General features: G+C 50.0%; 1 protein-coding gene across 4 annotated transcripts in view; it reads left to right on the forward strand.

Moving 5' to 3' along the window:
* Positions 1-19,924, forward strand: part of OSBPL2 (oxysterol binding protein like 2) — a 1,093,509-nt gene that overhangs the window by 248,708 nt on the left and 824,877 nt on the right. For 3 of the 4 annotated variants that reach the window (XM_069650733.1, XM_069650731.1, XM_069650732.1), the window contains one exon: positions 12,580-12,722. In XM_069650733.1, the coding sequence (XP_069506834.1) occupies positions 12,686-12,722 (37 nt within the window). In that variant the 5' untranslated portion in view covers positions 12,580-12,685. The other variant, XM_069650730.1, reaches the window with a different exon arrangement.

The raw sequence follows: 19,924 nt of genomic DNA on the forward strand, positions 1-19,924 counted from the left end.
ATGAAAGCGTTTGATTCGCTGGAATGAAAATGGTTATTTCTGGTGTTAAGGGAATTTGGATTTGGGGAAAGCATTCGTAGATGGCTGGGTCTGCTCTATAAAAACCAAGGGCAATGGTGAGGACCAATAATTGGGTGTCTGGGACGTGGGAGCTGGGCAGGGAGACTCGGCAGGGCTGTGCAGCTTCCCCAATTTTATTTGCTTTGGCCTTGGAACCTCAAGCAGTGTTTTTGCGGCAGGAAATTATGGAAGCAGGGATTGAAGTGGGGGTTCTGAGGCATGTAGTTTCACTATATGCCGACAACCTGCTTTTGTATGTATCAACCCATGGGTGTACCTCCCGAAGTTACTGGAAATGCTGCTGAATTTTCAGTATATGTCCGGCTTCCGTGTTAATATAGATAAGTCCGTTCTGTTTCCATTGGGGCGTATACGAGAGTGCCAGGTGGAGGACCTACCGAGGCTGGGGATAAAATGGGAGTGGGAGTCGCTTAAATAATTGGGTATACAGGTATTCCAGGAAATAGACGAGACGTTTGTACACAATACAGGGAGAGCGCTGTCAAAGATAGGAGATTCGGTTTAATTTTGAAGGGCCTTTCCTCTCTCCCTGATGGGTAGAGTGGCACTGTGTAAAATAGTGATCCTGCCACGACTGCTCTACTTTTCACCAATATTCCGTATGGGGTTAAAATCTTTTTTAGAATGCTTGACAGCAAAGTGGGGGAACTATTACGGAACACGGGGAGGAGGAGGAGGGTATCTCTAACAATACTACGCAGACCTAGGGTGGAGGGTAGGCTGGGTCTACCGGACTATGAGAAGTACTTTGTGGCGGCACAATTGCAGGTGGTCCTGTTATGGGATCAACCAGGGGGTGGGGGGGGGTACTCTGAAAGGGCTGATAGGGTACCTGACACCGCATCGGATAGGTGCAGAGTTGCTATGGTATCCAGTGGGTAGCAAGGGGAGGTCCATAGTGTTTGAAGTAGTGAGGGAAACGTGAAAAAAATATGTTTGCATGAGGGGACCCAGAGGGTTGTATGATGGTAACCTACCTTGGGGGGATAGATCAGAAACTGAGGCAGGCTGGCGGAAATATGGGAGGGAATCCTGGAGGAACCGGTAGCGGGCCCGCTGCTGCAGTTACTGCTGGACCAGACCAGGGATAGGGCAAAGATCTCTCGGATCTATAAAGCCCTGCAGGAGGAGAAACCCAAAGGGGAGCTGAGGGTGAAGGAAAAATGGGAGGTGGATATGGGACACCAGTTATCGGAAAAGGAATGGGCAAAGATATGGGAGTTGGTCCGGAAGGCGTCACGTAATGCCCGATTTCAACTGATTCACAGAACATATGTAACCCCAGTTAGGCTAAAGGCAATGAACAATGACTTATTGGATGAGTGCCCCAGGTGCGGCTGAGGTCCGGCTGGATTCTGCCACATGATATGGGAATGTGAAGTAATAGCTGAGTATTGGGATAAGGTGATTAAGGGGGTGGGCAAATTGTTGGGGACTAAGCTGGAGTGCAACCCGGGAACCTGCATTTGGGGAGTTCTCCCAGGGGGAAAAAACATAAGGTACGAAATAGGATGACTCGGTTCCTACTAATACTTGCCAAACGCTGAGTGGATATAGCGTGGAAAATTACCATGCGGCAGGTGGATGTTCATAGGTGGGGTAAGCGGAGCTGGCAATACTGCAGAAAGCTAAAACTGAGATGGAAGGGGAGGGAGTGAGAATACATTGGACCCAATTGTTGAACGACCTATCGAAAGACAATGATTTGAAGCCGCCATGAATGGCTGATGTCTGGATGTGGGAGGGTGGGAAGGACAGTGTGGGGTTACCACAGCACTGGCTTGGCCCTAGTGGAACTATCAGACATGAACGACTGCTCACTGTTGACGATGAGGTGTAAGAAAATGCCCTGATGGATTAACAGGTATATGAAGATAGACGGTTCGAGGGGGGAGAGTATTGTGGGTTCTTTTGATGTTGTGGCTGTTATGAAAATGCTAATAAAAAGTGTTAAAGTGCGGGTGGTGTCAGCACTCTTCGAGCATCAGAGATGTGCCTCCCTTGAAGTGGTTTGCACCAGACTCTAGCTTCAGTGCCTCGACTTCTGTGACTCTTAGCCCACTGCTCCGACTTGAAGATTTGCCTGCAACTGCTTCCTTGTTGGCAGAATTTTCATGAGCCTCTGACCCTATCTTGAATGGAGCAGGATGGTGGCCCCAGAGGTACTGCACTGCGGTCTTGTTTCTTAGGGGACAGTTATATGGAGGCTACATATACTATAATGCCATGGGACCTGAATCAGAAATTATAACGCCTAACCTGCCCAGCCATGCTCCCTGTCCAAACCTGGAAGATGGCCCTCGCGGAAAGTGGTGTCCTCGAGGGTTAAACCTTCTTCCAGGTTAAAATAGGCACAGGTCCCTTCAAGGGACCACCTGAATATACTGCCTACCACTATACTTGCTCCTACAGAACTAATGGGATGAACAAGGGGGCCCATTTAAGTGAATGGACAGGCAGTTGTCCAAAGGCATCAGAACCTGTGCGCTCTACTCCACTAACGCGAGGACAGGACCTGCTCTAAAAATCTGCAAAGGGAGGATCTGACCAACCCATACCTACACCAATACCAGCAAACTAAACGGGTAGGGGGAGCTGAGGGCAAATGTAGTTCCTATGCCTGCGGTCATCAGTCACTGAAGACCCATTGAGTGCCAATAAAGTACACAAAAGCCTCCTACCTCAACTCAGCCCACTCTTACCCCAAAAGGAAGTTGGAAGGAGGTGTAAGACATTTTGTAAGCCCGGGCTACCAGTCAGTCAGTGTGGGAGGTATGATGAATGAGGGAGTCTGCTGTTAGCAGGAGCAGGAAGGAGTTTGGAGATACTCGGAGAAAATGTGGATAGAGCTGGAAGGTGACAGGAAAGCAAAAGGGAGGAGACTCGAGGTCTTTTTGGGGAGGTTGGAGAATTTATTGTGGGGCTTGGGAGAATTAAGCAGAAAGTTGGGGTATAGTTGTAGGAGCTGAGCAAGCTAAAGGAGGAGCTTGGGTAAAAGGAAGAGGAGGTTGGAGACAGTGTATGGGGTAGATTTGTTGGAGGAGGTCGTTGGAGAAGGGATACAGCAGAGCACCATTAAAATGATCCAGCATATTCAGGAGGAGATCAAGGCTAAGAGGAGTGAAGAGAAGACCGAGTAGGCAGGAATAGACCAACCTTGTTTGAGCTAGTTTGTGAATGAACAGATGAGGGAAGTAGCAGGTGGAGAGATTAAGGAAGTAATCGGAGGAGATACCCGGGAGGTTGAGGAGGGGAGTTGGGGAGACTGGGGAGCTGTATAGTAGGCAAAAGCTTTTGGATAATCCATTTACTCAGTGTCGGTTGGTACATGAAGGCCTGAGTGACCCTGATTAAGAAGTAAATGCAGGAAGAGACACAAACCAGTGGTGAAGCAATGAGGAGGGAGATTGTCATAGAGAGGTGACCGAGAGGGTGGCCAGAACCAGGAAAAGCTTAGCAACCCCAGCATGGAGGCCATTATTCCCCCGGAGGCAGCCAACCTATTCTGCACCGGCCGCGTCTGTAATACTCCATTCTTTACTTTATATATTTGTACCTCGCACCTCGGGACCCTGAGGCTTATGGGCACAAGACAAACGGACACAAAATAGGGAGATTCAGCAAGGCTACAGAAGGTCATAATGCATACTAAGAAGGTGCTAAACTATCTAAAAAGCAAGCTCTTCAATTTTGTCTTCTACATTTCAGTAGCATTCATCATCTGCAGTCTGGCACATTCTGCCTTCTTGATGCCAACTAACAGGCTACCACAATAATCAATCTTGGATCCTATATTAGCTCTTGCTATTGTCTCACAATTTTCCTTAGCAATGTAGGGGCAAATTTGCACTAACAGCTTGATATAATATGCTTATGTGGAAAGCAACTGTCCACTTGGGCGTTAATATTGAAATTTTGGTCCAAATGAACTCCTAGTGTTTTAAATTTCTTATTAATTTCTAGATCACATTTCGCCACACTAAACATTCTTTACTCAGCTCCCAGCTTTAAGATTTTTTGAACTGTTCCTACAACCATCAGTTCAGTCTTTTCCTTGTTCAAAGTAAGACCATTCTGCATCATCCAAACATGAATGATATCATAGACTTCATTTAGCTTTTGTGTTTTGCTCATAATCTCCAGGCAGAGGGGTGACACACTGTGTGTCATCAGTATCATTTGTGAAGCCAATTCTTCCAACAACTTAAAAAGTGGGAAAAAGAAAATATAATAAAGGGATGGCCATAAGCAGGCTCCCTTAGGAACTCCAAACTGCAGAACTGTTGGTCTGGCCTCCGCTATATCGCTACAAATCTGTTTAAGAATGAGCCCATCCAAGCAGCGTCTCCTCTGAAAAATCTGCCTCATCCTTCAACCTGATAATAAGCAGCGCATGGTCCACCAGGTCGAAAGCTACAGATGGATCCAATAGCATAAGGAGAGCTGTTTGTCCCTTATCATGACACGTAAGAGACTGGACGTCAGATCCAACATGCTGTTTCCATGTCATGTCCCTGTCTAAAATCAGATTGCCTTTTATGTAAAATATGATTATTAAAATATTGTAAAATCTGAAGATATGCCACATGATCTAAAATGTTTAGTACAAAAGACGTTGTTAGTAATAGGCCTGTAGTTAGCCGGCTCAAAAGGACAGAGACCTCGCTTTTTTTAGCAAGAGTCATCCACACACTTTTTATCATGTCAGGAACATGATTTTCTGCAAAGGAGGCATTAACAAATGTATTCACGGGTTCAAGCAACATAGGAGTACATGCTTTAATGATGGTGGCTGGACATGAGTCCCCTTTACAATTTGTGGGCTTCAATTTATCAATAATGACGGCCAGATCTACCTCAGTAACTGCACAAAAGCAAAATTGCCACTCTGAAGCTCTTTGTGTAGTGCGTTTTGCCACCAACTCTACACAATCGACCACATTCCTCCTATCCCCAATATTTTGTTTAATCCTATGGAGCTTGCTCAGCATGGCCTCTTCAATGGGTGAACACCGCTCTGCTTTTTATCAGCCCATCCCGATCCCCTGGGCACAGGTCTTCCAATTCTTTCATGACCTTAAAGAGTTTTTTGGACTCATGCCGAGCCTCTAGAATTCGAACATCAAACATGGTTTTCTTAGCCTCTATAACAGCAAGCTTGAACACTTTGGAGGCTTTGTTATTCGCCTCCCTATTTCTCTCCTCTGTAGATGATTTCCATGCATAAAAGCATACATTTTTTTACCGCTTTTAACTTTTGAAGTTCTTGTGTGAACCATATGTTCACTTTTTTAATTGGCACCAGCGTAGTCCTAAGTGGCACTTAAGAATTGACTGCCTCCTTCGTAGTCTCTTGGAGGACTTTAACTATGTCACCCACAGAAACCATACTCGCATGCTTAGCTGCTAGAGGGAGTAGCCAATTATCCAAAGCTGACGGTGATAGTAGCACAGAAGTAATAGTTTGGACATTTCCCTAATTCAGGTTCTGGAATCCCTTTCAACCAGCACTTTGAAGACCTAAGGAGAGGCCACAGTAGTTGAAAAACCTCAAAGACCGAGGTATAGACTGAATTTGGAAGTTCACCTCACAGGTAGAGGGGACGCAGATTAACTTTGCTAGTTACCTTCATCCATCCTGTTTGCGGTTTTGGGCCCAACCTGTACTCCTGTCCCCAAGTCTGGGGGTCTCTTACCCAGGGGCTGTCCTGGCAATAAATATGGTCTGCGTTAAAATATTTATCATGGTTTCTTAATCCTCAACATACATGGAGAATGGTGCTAACCTTTATGTTGTACTCCCCAAATGCCCCTTTCCTACTCCGTTGTCTAGTGTCTTGTGGTGGTAATGGGAAGAAAGAATCATTGGCACGTTTGCAGCATTTTACTTGAAGGTCAAATGATAGATGAGAAGATGGAATATAGCGATAATGCGATATATCAGATAGAATGTATGGTTTACACTTTTTTGTCACTATGGGCCCTACCTCAGAGTGGCTGTATATCCAGCATTGCGAACAGCATGTTATTGTAAGGCTAAAACCGACAGTTACCGGTAAATAAAAGGTTCTGTACTGTAAGGGTTTTCCCCTCCCAGCCAGGGTGCTCAAACCCAGTTATATCATCTCCGTTGAGATGCTGATCCAGCTCACAAATAGACATTTTGAGAAGTAACCGATTTACAGAGAACTAAGAAAAAAAGTTGTTTTCAGAGTTTCTCAACACTTGGAAATCATTCACTTGTGTTTCTATCAAGCTAATTTATAGCAACGATGAAAATGTTTTGCTCATAAAATGGGTTACCTCCATCCCTCCCGTGCTGGATAACTATGACTGCATGTCGTTAAAACACATTTGCTTTGATTTGAAAAGTATGTCACTTCTCCAGCATGGTGTCTGGCATAGATTCACATGCTCATGAATATTCCCCGTCGTCAGGCTGGGAATCCTCGGTAAAGAAAAAATCTTTTTGTTTAATTTCTGAACTGTCTTTCTCCTAATAACCAATCACTGAGCTCTGGGTCGTACTGCTCCCAGCCAATGACTGCCCTCTACCTAAGCCCCTTCCCTGGCAGCCATCTTCAGATTTTTACCGCACCTTCAAGTGTTGGGAGTCCTCGTGCTTAGCTCTCAAGCTTTTACTGCATTTTGGGAAAGTGTTTACTATATTTTTGGTCAATCAAGCTTTGCGCTCCATCGATCTACCTTCTGATTAACGGGGATCCGTTTTTCGGATTCTTCAGCGCCCCTCAAGGGCCAATTTCATTGAGTTTCTTCATGGAGGAACGCTGCGTGGAAATGTCGGACGAGAAGAAGGATTTAGCTCCCCTTTTCAAGATTTGTTCTGAGTGCGGCTTGCCAAATGTCTTCTCGGACGACAAGCATTCTACTGCCTGTACCCGGACCCAATGCACGTGGAGGAGGACACGTGCGTTTTGTCAGGAGATGGTGCCCCACATGCTGAAGGATCGACAAGAGGCGGCTCAAGGAGTAGCTGCAGTCCAAGGCCCCTGCTCTGGATGGGTCCCAGCAGCATGCCTCCCCTGCTACCAAGAAAACTGAGTGGTCTTCTAAGACCTTTGAGGGCGCTCTTCCCATGGGGCCCAATAAAAGGCCAAGCACCGCAAGTCCACTGTCACTGGGAGCGCTGTTGTGACTTGCTCCTCGGTGGCCAGGGAGAGTACAGCGTATCCAGCGGCTTCGATCACCAACGCTCGGGATCTTCGTCAAAGAGGAAGTCGGCCATCTGGGCATACTCGAGGAGAAGCCCAAGACCGGCCCGGCAGAGAAGGCCAAGAGGGGCGGGACGCGGACCCATCCCCTAAGGAGAAGGCTGCACGTTCGACCAAGACCGTGAAGGCCCAGGTACATCCGACGAAGGCTCAGCCTTCCATCGATGGGGTGGTGGCATCACCCGCGAAGGCCGCCATGGCGGACCGGCAGGACGCGGCCCCGAAGACGAAGTATCCCTGCCCGCCAAGAGGGAGTCCTCTTTTCAGCCCATAGAGAAGACACCGGAGAAGATGATGCCAGTCATTTCACCGAAGCTGTCACTCTGGTCGCAGAGAAGGGGGTGGCAGTAGACCTCCAGGGCACGGATAGCTCCTCAGAGGAGGAGCTTACCTGCCTCCAGACCATCCAGGAGGATTCCGACGAGGGCGCCGATGAGGGCGACAATGAGGAACAGCAGGGCGGTGGGGGCCTGGGCGACCAGCCTATACCTCTGTCACCGGTTTCATCTCCGCCTCTGTCACCACAGCTGCCTCAGTGGCCACCTGGAGATATCTCAGCGGACATTCTCTGTTTTGCCGGTCTCGGCGATCCAGACGAGGATGCCTGTTGCACTGGCGCCCACCCAACCTCCGCGGCACCGGTACCGACGGGGGAACCACTGACCAAGAAGAGGAAAGTTCACCCTCCACCTCCTTGCCACCCTTTGCCCCCTCCCTCCAGGGATGAGACGGAACCTGACACAGCAACGACGGGCACGGACGATGATGGCAGGTTGGGGGACCTCCCGTCTCCACCTCTCAGATCTTTACCACCCAACGGATATGCTCATTTCAGGCCATGATCTCCAGGGCTTCGGAGCTCTTCCAGCTTGTTCCTGAGGAGAAGAAGAAAGGTTTCCTATACCAGTGCCGCAAGGCCAAGAGGAAGACCGCCCTGTCAGTCCCTGGATGACATTTGGGACGAGGGGTTGGCCCTCATGAAGAACCCTTCCATGGCCCCGGCGAAGAGGGACCGTTATGAGAAGAAGTACAGGGTGCCGGTCTTTGTGCCCAAGTGCTTGCGGACCCAACTGTCACCGGAGTCTGTGGTTTCGGCAGAAGCCAAGAAGTAGCCTTCGGGCTCCTTCTCTTCAGCGGCCTCCACCCCCACCCCCCCCGGGAAAGTGAGGGAAGAAGTTGGATGCCATGGGGCAACGCGTTATCGCATCGGCAGCGACGACCATCAAGGCCGCCAACGCTCTAGCTATTGTGGCGCCTTACAACCAGGAACTGTGGTTCAAGATCGCTCCCCTGCAGGAAGGTGAGGTGGCGTCGGACCATGCCATCAGGGTGGCCACGGACATTGCCGACACGGGCTTCTGCCAAATGGGCAACAGCGTTTGCCTTCATTGGCGGGGCTTGCTTAGGGCCACCATTTTTCATCAGGACGTGCAATCCAAGGTGTTGGACATGCCCTTCAGGGACAATTTGTTAGGGAAAGGCCAAAGAAGAGTCTCTTCAGGCCATCAAGACGGAGATGGCTCGTGTCTTGGGCACGCTTCAGCAGCGACAGCCATGCTTTTGGACCTCAGGCGGCAAATCCCAAGGATCCTCCAAAGGTTTCAGTGGAGGTGCCTCGTCTTACCGTCAACCCTCCCACTTGTTGGCCCAGGAGAACAACAGGGGCCACGCCAAGTCTGGAGGAGAATGTTGTTGTCGCTAGGGTACCCAAGGCGGGCCATCGACGTCCAAGCAGGATTGAAGCAGCCGTGGCGTCGGGCCACCACCCGTGCATCCTGATGGGAGGCCACCTGGCGAGCTTCGTCAGCCTGTGGAAGACCATCTCCACTGACCGCTGGGTGCTGGACACTCTCGCCCACAGACACACCCCGAAATTTCAACTGAAGTGTCCCTCTATACCACCGGTGGCCCGGCAGGAATGCCACATCCCTCAGCTGCTGCAGGAGGTGCGCTCCATGCTGAAGGGCACGATAGAGCTTGTCCCAAAGAGGCTTCGGGGCTCCGAAGTGTACTCTCGTTACTTCCTCGTAAAAAAGAAGACCGGCGGCTGGAGGCCCATCCTAGACCTCCGTTGTCTATACAAATACATCAAGTCCAAAAAGTTCCGGATGGTGACTCATGGGTACGTGCTTGGACAGCTGTAAGAAGGGGACTTTCTGTTGTCGCTGGAGTTGGAGGAGGCTTACTTCCACATCCCCATTCACAAGGGGCATCGCAAGTTTCTGCGATTCGTGGTTCAAGGGCAGCATTATCAATTCAAGGCCCTTCCCTTTGGATTGAAGTCGGCGCCCAGGGTTTTCACCAAGTGCCTGGCGCTGGTGGTGGCGCAGCTGCGTCTACAAGGGATCCACGTCTACCCTTACTTGGAACAGCTCCAAGGACATTGCCGCCGACCACACAGCGAGGACCGTCCACTTTCTCACGGATCTGGGGTTCTCAGTGAAATATGCGAAGTCCTGCTTGACTCCATCGCAAGACGTGCTGTTTCTGGGATCCCGACTCAACACAGTGTCATGCCTGGCGTCTCAGTCGGAGGAGAGGATAGTGGCCATCTTGGGCAAGGCACAGTCGCTGTTGGCCCTGAAGATCACAAGAGTGAGGTCCATCAAGTCTTTGCTTGGCATGATGTCATCATGCATATACCTCATTCGACTGTGCAGGCTACAGATGCATCCACTACAAGAGTTCTCGATGCCCATTGGATATAAGTGTCGGGAAGCTTCGAGGACTAGATCACACTCGACAAGAGTTTCGGTCGAGCGATATGGTGGTGGGGAGTTTGCGCACATCTGTCCGGAGGTGCGGATTTCCAGACCCCACCTCAGCAGGAGACGGTCATGACGGACGCCTCCCTGGAAGGATGGTGAGCTCACACCGGAAGTCTTCACGCAAGAGTCCTGTGGCTACCGGAGAAGACGTTGCACATCGTGTTGGAGCTGCGGGTGGTGTTTTGGGCCCTCAAGTCTTTCCTTCCGTCCCTCAAGGGCAAGGTGGTACGGGTCTTCAAGGCCAATACCACCACCATGTTCTACATCAGGAAGCAGTGGGGCACCAGATCCCCGGCGCTCTCCAAAGAAGCGCAGGACCTGTGGCACTGGACCATCGCCCAGGGAATGTTCCTCATCCCGTTGCATATGGCAGGAGTGAAGAACAAAGTCGCCGACTCGCTCAGCAAGGAGTTGCGCTCTTGCCACGAGTGGGAGCTTCGGCAGGACCAAGTGGATCACCTGTTCCGCAGATGGGGCAATCCCCAGATCGATCTATTTGCGACAGCGACTAACACCACGTACCGGACGTTCGCCAGCAGGATTCCCCAGCCGGGGAGCATGGGGGCGCATTCTCATTCCCCTGGGACGGCCTGTTTCTGTATGCGTTCCCTCCGTTGCCGTTGCTTCTTCGTCTAGTCATTCAACACAGACGGTCCCGGTGCAGGATGATCCTCGTCAGGCAGATCTGGTACCTATACCTTCTTGACTTGTCAGCGTCCCCTCCAGTCAAGCTTCCGGTGGTCGCAGATCTTCTCGCCAGGGAAGGAGGCGCAATTCTGCACCACGACCCAAGATCGCTGACCCCTGAAGGCCTGGCTCCTGCAGCATTAGAGTTCCGAGGTTACGATCTCCCTGTGGACTGCAAGGAAGTTCTTGCCAAGGACAGAGCATCGTGTACTCTTAAATGCTACGGACATAAATAGAAGAGGTTCGCTGTTTGGTGCCGTACACAGAAGATCGACCCGCTACGAGTCACGACTCCGCAAGTGCTACCGTGTTTGCTTTCGTTGGCCAAAGCAGGACTGGCCCATGGCTCCATCAAAGTTCATCTGGCGGCTATCTCCCCCTACACCAGGTCGCTGGGACGGTCGTTGTTATGATCACACGGTCTCGTTAAGGAGTTTATTAAAGGACTGGTCCGTTTGTTCCAGCCGGTGAAGGCTCCAGCCCCGGCGTGGGAACTCAGTGCTGACTAGGCTCATGGGCCCTCCATTCGAACCTATGCAGACAATTCCACTGAAGTTTTTGACGTGGAACACAGCGTTCCTCATGGCCATCATATCAGCACGACGAGTGGGTGAGATTCGGGCCCTGTCCTGTAAGCCACCTTATTTGACATTTCACGAGCCCTTGGTGTTGCCTGTGTTCTTTCCGATGCCTTTGTCGCCGGCGAGAGGCCTTTGCACTCGCTGGATGTGGCTAGAGCACTGAAGTTCAACGTGGACTGCACACAGAGTTTTCGGAAGACGTCACAACTTTCCGTGAACTTTGGACCTGTGAACCAAGGGAAGGCCCTCTCCAAGGCTTCCATTTCCAGGTGGCTCTCCGGCTGCATCACCCATTGTCACCGGTTGGCAAACCGACGGTTGCCTGGCCATCCAAGAGCCCATTCGACTAGGCGATCGCTGCTACTACGGTGTTCTTGTCTGGTGAGCCCCTGCTGGACATCTGCACGGCTGCTACGTGGAGGTCGACCCACACCATCACGAGATTATATTGCGTCAACCGGGATTCCAGGGAGGAGTCCAGAGTCGGCAAAGCAGTGCTGCGCAACCTGTTTGCTTGAAGGTGAGCCTGGTGAGGAGGTAAGAGATGCTTATGTTGAGCGTTTGCCACCTCCTGTGGTTGTGCATGTGTGTACTACTATGTATTCTTTAGTAACGAGCATGTGAATCCATGCCGGACCCCATGCTGGAGAAGGAACAAGTTACTTACCTGTAACGATTATTCTCCAGCATGGGTCTGGCATGGATTCACATGCAAACCCTCCCGCCTACCCCTCTGCAACTCTTCTCTTGGTCCTACTGCCACTTTACGTGCTACCAAATCTGAAGATGGCTGCCAGAGGAGGGGCTTAGGTAGTGGGCAGTCATTGGCTGGGGGCAGTATGACCCAGAGCTCAGTGATTGGTTATTAGGTGAAAGACAGTTCAGAAACGAAACTGAAACTGATTTGTTTCTTTACAGAGGATTCCCAGCCTGACGACTGGGAATATTTATGAGCTTGCAAATCCATGCCAAACCCATGCTGGAGAACAATAGTTACAGGTAAGTACCTTGTTCCTTCTGTACTGTGCATTAGCAGTCATTTATTTTTGCATTGAGGGTGTGATGTCTGATTGAATGGGTAATGTGCCTGGAGAAAACTAATTTTATTCAGAGCTCATGATTCTAATATCCTGTCTGATCACACATAGTAAAAACATTTTAGTTGTATGTCAATTTGCTGCCACTTTATGATATATTGCACTAACGCAACCTTTTTCTGTATACCCACAGTTACCAAACTTGAAGCAGTGTCCTGTCGATGCGAGTACATTTAGCCTGTTGGCAAGGACAATGCACTAAAGCGGCCATCTTTGGAATCCAGATTTATTACTGAAGAATGCAAAGTGAGGAAGAGTTTTATGACGCCGTTACAGGTGAGCAGGAAAGGGGCAGTGAATGAGTTGGGAGAGTCCGAATTTGCAACCGGATGAGTGAAACTTGGAGATGGAAGGGCAACGTGGCAGAGCAAGAAGAACTTGGAGCTGCAAGAAACCACTCAAGTGAGGGTCATACACCTTAAGCAGAGAGCACGGCTGTACATGAGTCCTGTTACTGAGGGTTGTAAAAACGTGGGCTTGATTGTTGACAGGGTAGACTAAGTCAGCAAATTTCATGTAAGAGAGCCAGAAGACCTCGGACAAGGGCTCTAAGCACCATCCCTCAGGGGAACAGATAATCTGAATAACTTAGCCCAGTTATTGGTGATTTTGTACAAATGGTCTTTACTCAGAACAAGTATAAAAACAGTCAAGAAGGTGCTGAAGCAATTTGAGCACCACTCTCATTTTGTTATCATTGAGTTGTGGAACACATCTTTATAGGGAAATCCTCCTGTGACCCTTTCCTAGCACGTGGACAGAGACTGGCACTTGAGATTGGTGTGTTATCTATCCTACCCACACCCTCCCTGCCACACAAAACCCTTTCAGCCACTGCAAACCTATTGCTCTTAACCAGCCTGTAGCAGCACCCCTTTCCACATTTTTAGGTGAAGGTGCTGAACCTTTTGAGGAATCTACACTCCACCTTCTACCTTTTCTGCTCCTTGTTTCATTGTGAAGGACCACCTTCAGGATTACATCATCACTCTGATACTGGTTCTGGCGCTGCATCAAAACCTGATGAGTTGTGGCCTTTGGTGGTGGCGGGACGCAGATGGGGGAATTTAAGTTTGGATTGTCTGAGAAGAGTTTGAGGCTTGTAAGACATCAGGATAGATATCTGTGAAACAAGCAGGGATTCTGGCCCCTTCCCCAACCAACACCTGACAAATGCCTTTCCCTGCCTCGATGGGCCCTGCCCTCGACCAGCAAAGTCCCAGCAGGCCACTGAGCACAGTACCTGAGCATGTTGGTGAGGTTTGAGAAATCTCTCAGCCTGCCAACCAGTGCCGCATAAGTGTGGTTGCGGGAGTGGTGCACTCTGTCACTTACCTCAGAGCTGGAAAAGTGCATTCCCTCATTAGAGGGTTGCAGTGCTGGTAGCTAAGCTGAGCACCGTTGGAAAGCTCGGAGAAGTACAAGACAGTTTGGATTGATCAGGAGTCGGCATAGGGCTGTCTTATTGGCAGTTGCTCAAGTATGTTCTATGGTAATATAATTATCCTTGCGTCTGCAGCCTGATGTAATACCAGAATGATTTAGTGTAATTTGCTTTTCACACTCCTGCAGATCGAAGGCGAGAGTGCCATGTGCCAGATCAGATGTGCTGTGGTACCCTTCTAAATAGGCCTTTCCTTACACAATTTGTTAATAAAGAGTCACAGAATAAAAACATTTCGAGTGGATTGTGTCCTCCAACGTATTCCTCATCTTAGATGTATTCCATCCAGCTTTGCTGCTCGTCGTAAAGTTTTTCAGCAGAGGGCGTCGATGTCGTCGAGTCGATGGTCCTTCGAAGGCCTCCGTCGAGGGTGACGTCATCGGGTGTATAAGTAGCACGCGCAGTGCCCGTTGACCTCAGTTCTGTTTTTTTCCGCAGTTACGTTGCTTCGGACATTCGGCGCGCCTCGAGTTTTGTGAAGAAATATAATATAACAAGATGAATTATGTCCTCGTCATCGACGCCGACCACGACCCTGAGATCGGGTTTTAAGAAATGCAAGTCGTGCGGCTCAAAAATGTCAATCACGGACCCGCACCACAAGTGTTTGTGGTGCCTCGGAGAAGGCCACGACATGGAGGCCTGTTCGAAGTGTCAGGCGATGACAGGGAAGGTCTTGCGAGAAAGGAGAGGAAAGCTACAGGTAGGTCGGAAGGATCAAAAAGCCTCTAGCGTCGAGTCAAGACCCCATGAGGAAAAATCTCCTTGACGCGAAAGTCATCGATCTAGATCCCGAAGCGATTCTCATTGCTCGTTGTCTTCGTCAAAAAAGTCAAAGAAACGACACCATAGGTCTACCTCCACCTTTTCGTCAGACGAGTCTCCGAATAAAAATGAAATTCCCCACGAAATATTCGTTTTCCGAAGAGTGGGAAGCATTCAGGGTCAAAATGATGGAGGTGTTTGAGAAGGCAAAGCCTCGGTCCGCGCCTTCTTCGGAAGCCGGCCGGGAGCGTCATCGCTCCGAAAGTCGCGCGCCCTCGAGCCCGGGTGATCATAAAAGGAAGGATAGGGAACCTTCCAGGATGCCGAGCGATAAACGCTCGAGTCGACCGCTCGAGGTTGCCAATGCCGTCCGAGCCCTGTCACACCTCGAAGGGAAAATCGTCAAAGACTGCCTCGACGCCCTCGAAACCTTTATCGACGTCGACGCCGAAACCTCTGCGTCAAAGGCTCCAACCAAGCCAGGGCAGCCAGAAAAAGAGAAGGAGAAAGTTACAAAACATGTATTTTCTTCAGAACCTGGTACTACACCTCTTCCTCCTCCTCTCCCAGAGAAGGTTTTCAAGCCTCTCCCTAGGAAGGAGTTTTTCAAATCCTTGACCTCAATTTTTGAGGAACAGGAGAGATCCGAGGAGGAAAATGTACCTTTTGGACTGGAATATGGCACCCCAAATGTACCAGAATGCTTGATCTCAGAGGAAAGCAGAATGAGAGATTTGGTGGAATCTTTACACAATGCAAGTGGCATTGACACTTCTCCTGAGAATGACTTTGGTAGACCAGATCCAGGAGAGCATGCCAGTCCATCTTACCGTCAGTTAATGACCAAGGTGGTAGATTACTTGGGATGGGCTAGGCCACCAGCCCAATTCATCCAAGACGATTTAACAGACATATTGGACCATGGTCCCACAGAAGACCCAGTACTACCTTTTCATGTAGCCTTACAAAACAGGGTGGCCAAGAATTGGGAAACTCTGGATTCTATTCCTCTGGTAAATAAGTCCCTCGCATCAAAATACCGCCCAGCCAGTAGCGACCCCGGCTATCTGTCAAAACATCCAACTCCAGAGAGTCTGGTCATACAGGCAGCCACAGCTTCCAACAAACTTGCGTACCCGTCTATCCCTCCAGACATCCACGATATGCTTGTGGATGGTTGGGCACGGAAGGTATTTTCAGCCAGGACCATGGCATTAAAATCTGCCAATTCCACATGTGCCTTGCCAATATTTTCGTACACTCTGTGGGAGTGCATCGCAATGGCGGCGGAGCACATACCAGAAGGGGAAGAAAGGGAAGGTTTCCTAGCCATCGTTAGAGATGGAAAGGAGGCCATGCAGGAATCCCTTCAATCTTGATTGGACACTGCGGATAGTGTAAGTAGGTCCATGGGCACTAGCACGGTAATGCGCAGGTTTGTGTGGTTACGGAAGTCGGGTTTTGCACTGGGCGTACAGAACAGCCTTCTGAACATGCCTTTTGACGGGTCTCACCTTTTTGGCAACAAGGCTGACGAGAGCCTTGAGAGGTTGCAGACCTCAAAAGCAGCGGTCAAATCTTTAGGAGCTGCCATTAGGCAACCTCAGCCTTTTTGTGCGCAAGGGCAATCATGGAGGGGATGATCCTATCGTTATTACACCTCATATGGAAAGACGAGAGGAATGGCCAGTCAAAGGGGACAAAGAAAGGCCACTCGTGGTGGACGAGGAAAATGTGCTAAGCCAGCTCCAGCTGCAGCCTCTTTGCCATCAGCAGCTGCAACATCTGCCACAAAACCACTTTGAGGACTTGCACGACAAAACCCCTGTAGGAGGCAGGCTGTCACAACATCTCCAAGAATGGCGAGCCATTACCTCAGATGTTTGGGCTCTAGAAATAATAGCCCAAGGCTACTGCCTTCCTTTTCTAAAGCAACCTCAAAGCAATCCACCAGGGAGACACCCGTTGAAGTTTTCAAACCCGCTCCTACAGCAGGGAGTTCTAACCCTCCTGGAGAAAGGTGCTATAGAACCAGTACCTGCAGCGGAGAGGACCAAGGGTTGGTACTCCCTGTATTTTTTTGATCCCCAAAAAGGACAGAGGACTGAGACCCATCTTGGACTTAAGAAACTTGAACAAGTTCCTCAGGAAAGACAAATTCAAGATGGTTACCCTTTCTCAGATCCTTCAGGCCCTTCAACTCCAGGACTGGTTGGTGTCATTGGACCTCCAGGATGCTTATTTTCATGTGCCGATTCATCTCAAACACAGAAAATACCTGAGGTTCGTAGTTGGCGACTCACACTATCAGTTTCGAGTCCTGCCATTCGGGTTGACCTCCGCCCGGAGGGTCTTCACCAAGTTAATGGTAGTGGTGGCAGCGCACCTCAGGAGAGGGGGGGATCCATGTCTACCCCTACCTGGACGATTGGTTGATCAGAGCGCGCTATGCCGAGCAAGCACTGGATCATCTGAAAGTCACCTGCCACTTCCTCCACAAACTGGGCTTCTCCCTCAATTTAAAGAAGTCTCAAATGACACCTTCCCAACAGCTTCAGTACATAGGAGCTGTACTAGACACATCCCTGGGAAAGAGCTCGCCTCCAAAGACGAGGGCTCAAGACATTCTTCAGATGGTTTCCAAATTCCAAAATGCTCAAAATCTCCAGGCTTACGACTTTTTAAGGTTGCTCGGCCTCATGGCATCCTGCATCTTTCTGGTGCCAGAGGCACGCTTGAGGATGAGATCCCTTCAATGGGCCCTGAAGACTCAGTGGTCCCAGTTCTCGGGTCAAATGACGGATCTTCTTCAGATTCCAAACAAGGTCAGACAAGACCTTCTATGGTGGACCTGTACAGTGAACATCCTAAAAGGAGAACCTTGTTGGCAACCATGGCCGGAGATCACAGTAGTGACAGACGCCTCACTCCTGGGGTGGGGAGCACATGGCAACGATTTGACAATCAACGGTCGTTGGTCTCCATCGGAGTCCAAACTACATATCAACCTTTTAGAGCTCAGGGCAATCAGACTAGCACTGAAGGAGCGAATCTCTTTAACGGCAATTCATCTAGCCGGGGAAGAGAATATGATGGCAGATGCTCTGAGCAGGCAAAGCACGGTGTCCCACGAATGGGAATTGACTCAGGAAGTCATTCAAGAGATCTTCACTCTTTGGGGAACCCCTCAGGTAGACCTATTCGCAACCAGTACCAACCGAAAATGCGAAAGGTATTGCTCAAGGGGATTTCCCCCGAGAGGAGCCCTGGGGGTGGATTGGAATTTCCCACTATTGTATGCGTTACCTCCGATTCCCGTCATTGCTCAGGTCATCAGGAGGCTGAGACGCTTCGGGAACCGCATGATCCTAATTGCTCCAGATTGGGCCAGGAGAACGTGGTATCCGGACCTTCTAGATATGTCCATCTGGCCCCCAGTACGTCTTCCTCAGAGAGAGAACCTTCTCTCTCAAATGGAAGGTCAGGTTCTCCACCCAGAGGTCAGAACACTCAACCTTCATGCTTGGTATCTGAAAGGCTGAGATACAGGGATTGGAACCTTCCAGATGATGTTATGGAGGTGTTGCTTTCGGCAAGAAGGCCAGCAACAAAGTCTCTATACTGTTGCCATTGGAAAAAGTTTTGCAACTCGTGCAGGGAAAAGAATGTCGATCCTTTTCTATGTTCTATTCCGGAAGTACTATCTTTCCTTCTGACCATAGCACATAGGTATCTGAATATCGGAACAATAAAAGGTTACCTTGTGGTGCTTTCCATTTTGAAGCGCTCATCGGAAGAATGCTCCTACTTCAAAATTCCTTTGATAACACAATTCTTAAAAGGTCTCACTAATGTGTTTCCTCCTCACCAATTTCAAGTAGCGATTTGGGATCTAAATTTAGTCCTAAAATTCTTAACGTGTGCCCCTTTTGAGCCTATGCACACGTGTCCATTAAGATTACTAACATGGAAAACTGCCTTTTTAGTTGCTCTAACATCAGCAAGAAGAGTGAGCGAATTGCAGGAACTGTCTTCTGGGCCACCCAATACTGTGTTCCATAAGGACAGAGTTGTATTGAGGGTTAAACCATCATTTTTACCAAAGGTAATTTTGAGGGGATTGGGTCCTCCGACGTATTCCATATCTATGACATGTAATCACCACAGCTGTGCTGCTTCGGAAACTTTTTTCTGCGTCCTGCGTCGATGACGTCGATGCGCCGTCGTCGAGGACCTCCTCCGACGTCATCCGATGTGATAAGTAGGACGCACGACGCCCGTAGCCTCAGTTCCGTTTTTTCCGCAAACGTGTTGCTTCATGAATCTCGGTTAACGCCTCGACTCTTTGGAGTTCTGTTCTTCTCGGTTCTTCGAACGTGTTCGTTTTTGTGAAAATCCTTTGTGTGAAGATGTCTTCTACTTCGTCTTCGACCCCGCGTCCGGGCTTCAAGAAGTGCGGGGAGGGTGGGTCCAAGATGTCGGTGACGGACTCGCATGACGCCTGCCTCTGGTGCCTCGGGGAGGCCCACGACACGGATGACTGTATCGACTGCCAGTCGCTCACGTCCAAAGCCTTACGTGAACGTAAGAAGAGGTTGACGGTAGGTCGGTTGTCCAAGCCCCGGAAGTCGAAGTCTGCGGGGCTTTCGACGGATGATTCGAGAGGAGACTGTCCGCGTCATCGTCGGAAGTCTCGTGGGTCTCCTTCTAGGAGTCGGTCTCGCCACTCCTCAGCCTCTTCGAGGCATTCTCGGAAGCACCGACACCGGTCGTCTTCCAGGTCCTCTTCGGATGACTCTGCCCGGCACGTTGCTTACCCCACCAGCCGTGCAACGCCGGAGGAATGGGCTTCCTTCGGGAAGAAAATGCTGGCGATTCTCGAGTCGCAGGGTACTAAGCCGTCGGTGCCCCCGAGTGGAGTCGGTTGTGAGAGGTCGAGAGACACCGCTCGCAAGAGTGGTCGGCACGAGTCACGGAAGAGGTCCCGTTCGGACAAGGGGACTCGTTCTCGACGTACCCGTTCCAGGTCCCGGTCCTCAACGCGTTCGAGACCGTGTGCACCTGTGATGTCTTCGAGGAAGACATGAACGTCTGAGGCGGCGAGGGCGTCGACAGGCTTTCTCGAGGCTCCGGCTCCGAGGAAGTCGTCGAAGCTGTCGACGCTCAGGTCAGGTCGTCCAAGGACACGCTCGGAGCTCTGGCTTCGAGGACTGTGTCGACGCCGCCGATGCTGGCGGCGCTGCATCTGACGTCGATGCCGATTTCGCCA

This window comes from Ambystoma mexicanum, chromosome 3p (genome assembly GCF_040938575.1).
Source record: "Ambystoma mexicanum isolate Mex_15411 chromosome 3p, UKY_AmexF1_1, whole genome shotgun sequence".
NCBI classification, from domain to species: Eukaryota; Metazoa; Chordata; class Amphibia; order Caudata; family Ambystomatidae; genus Ambystoma; species Ambystoma mexicanum.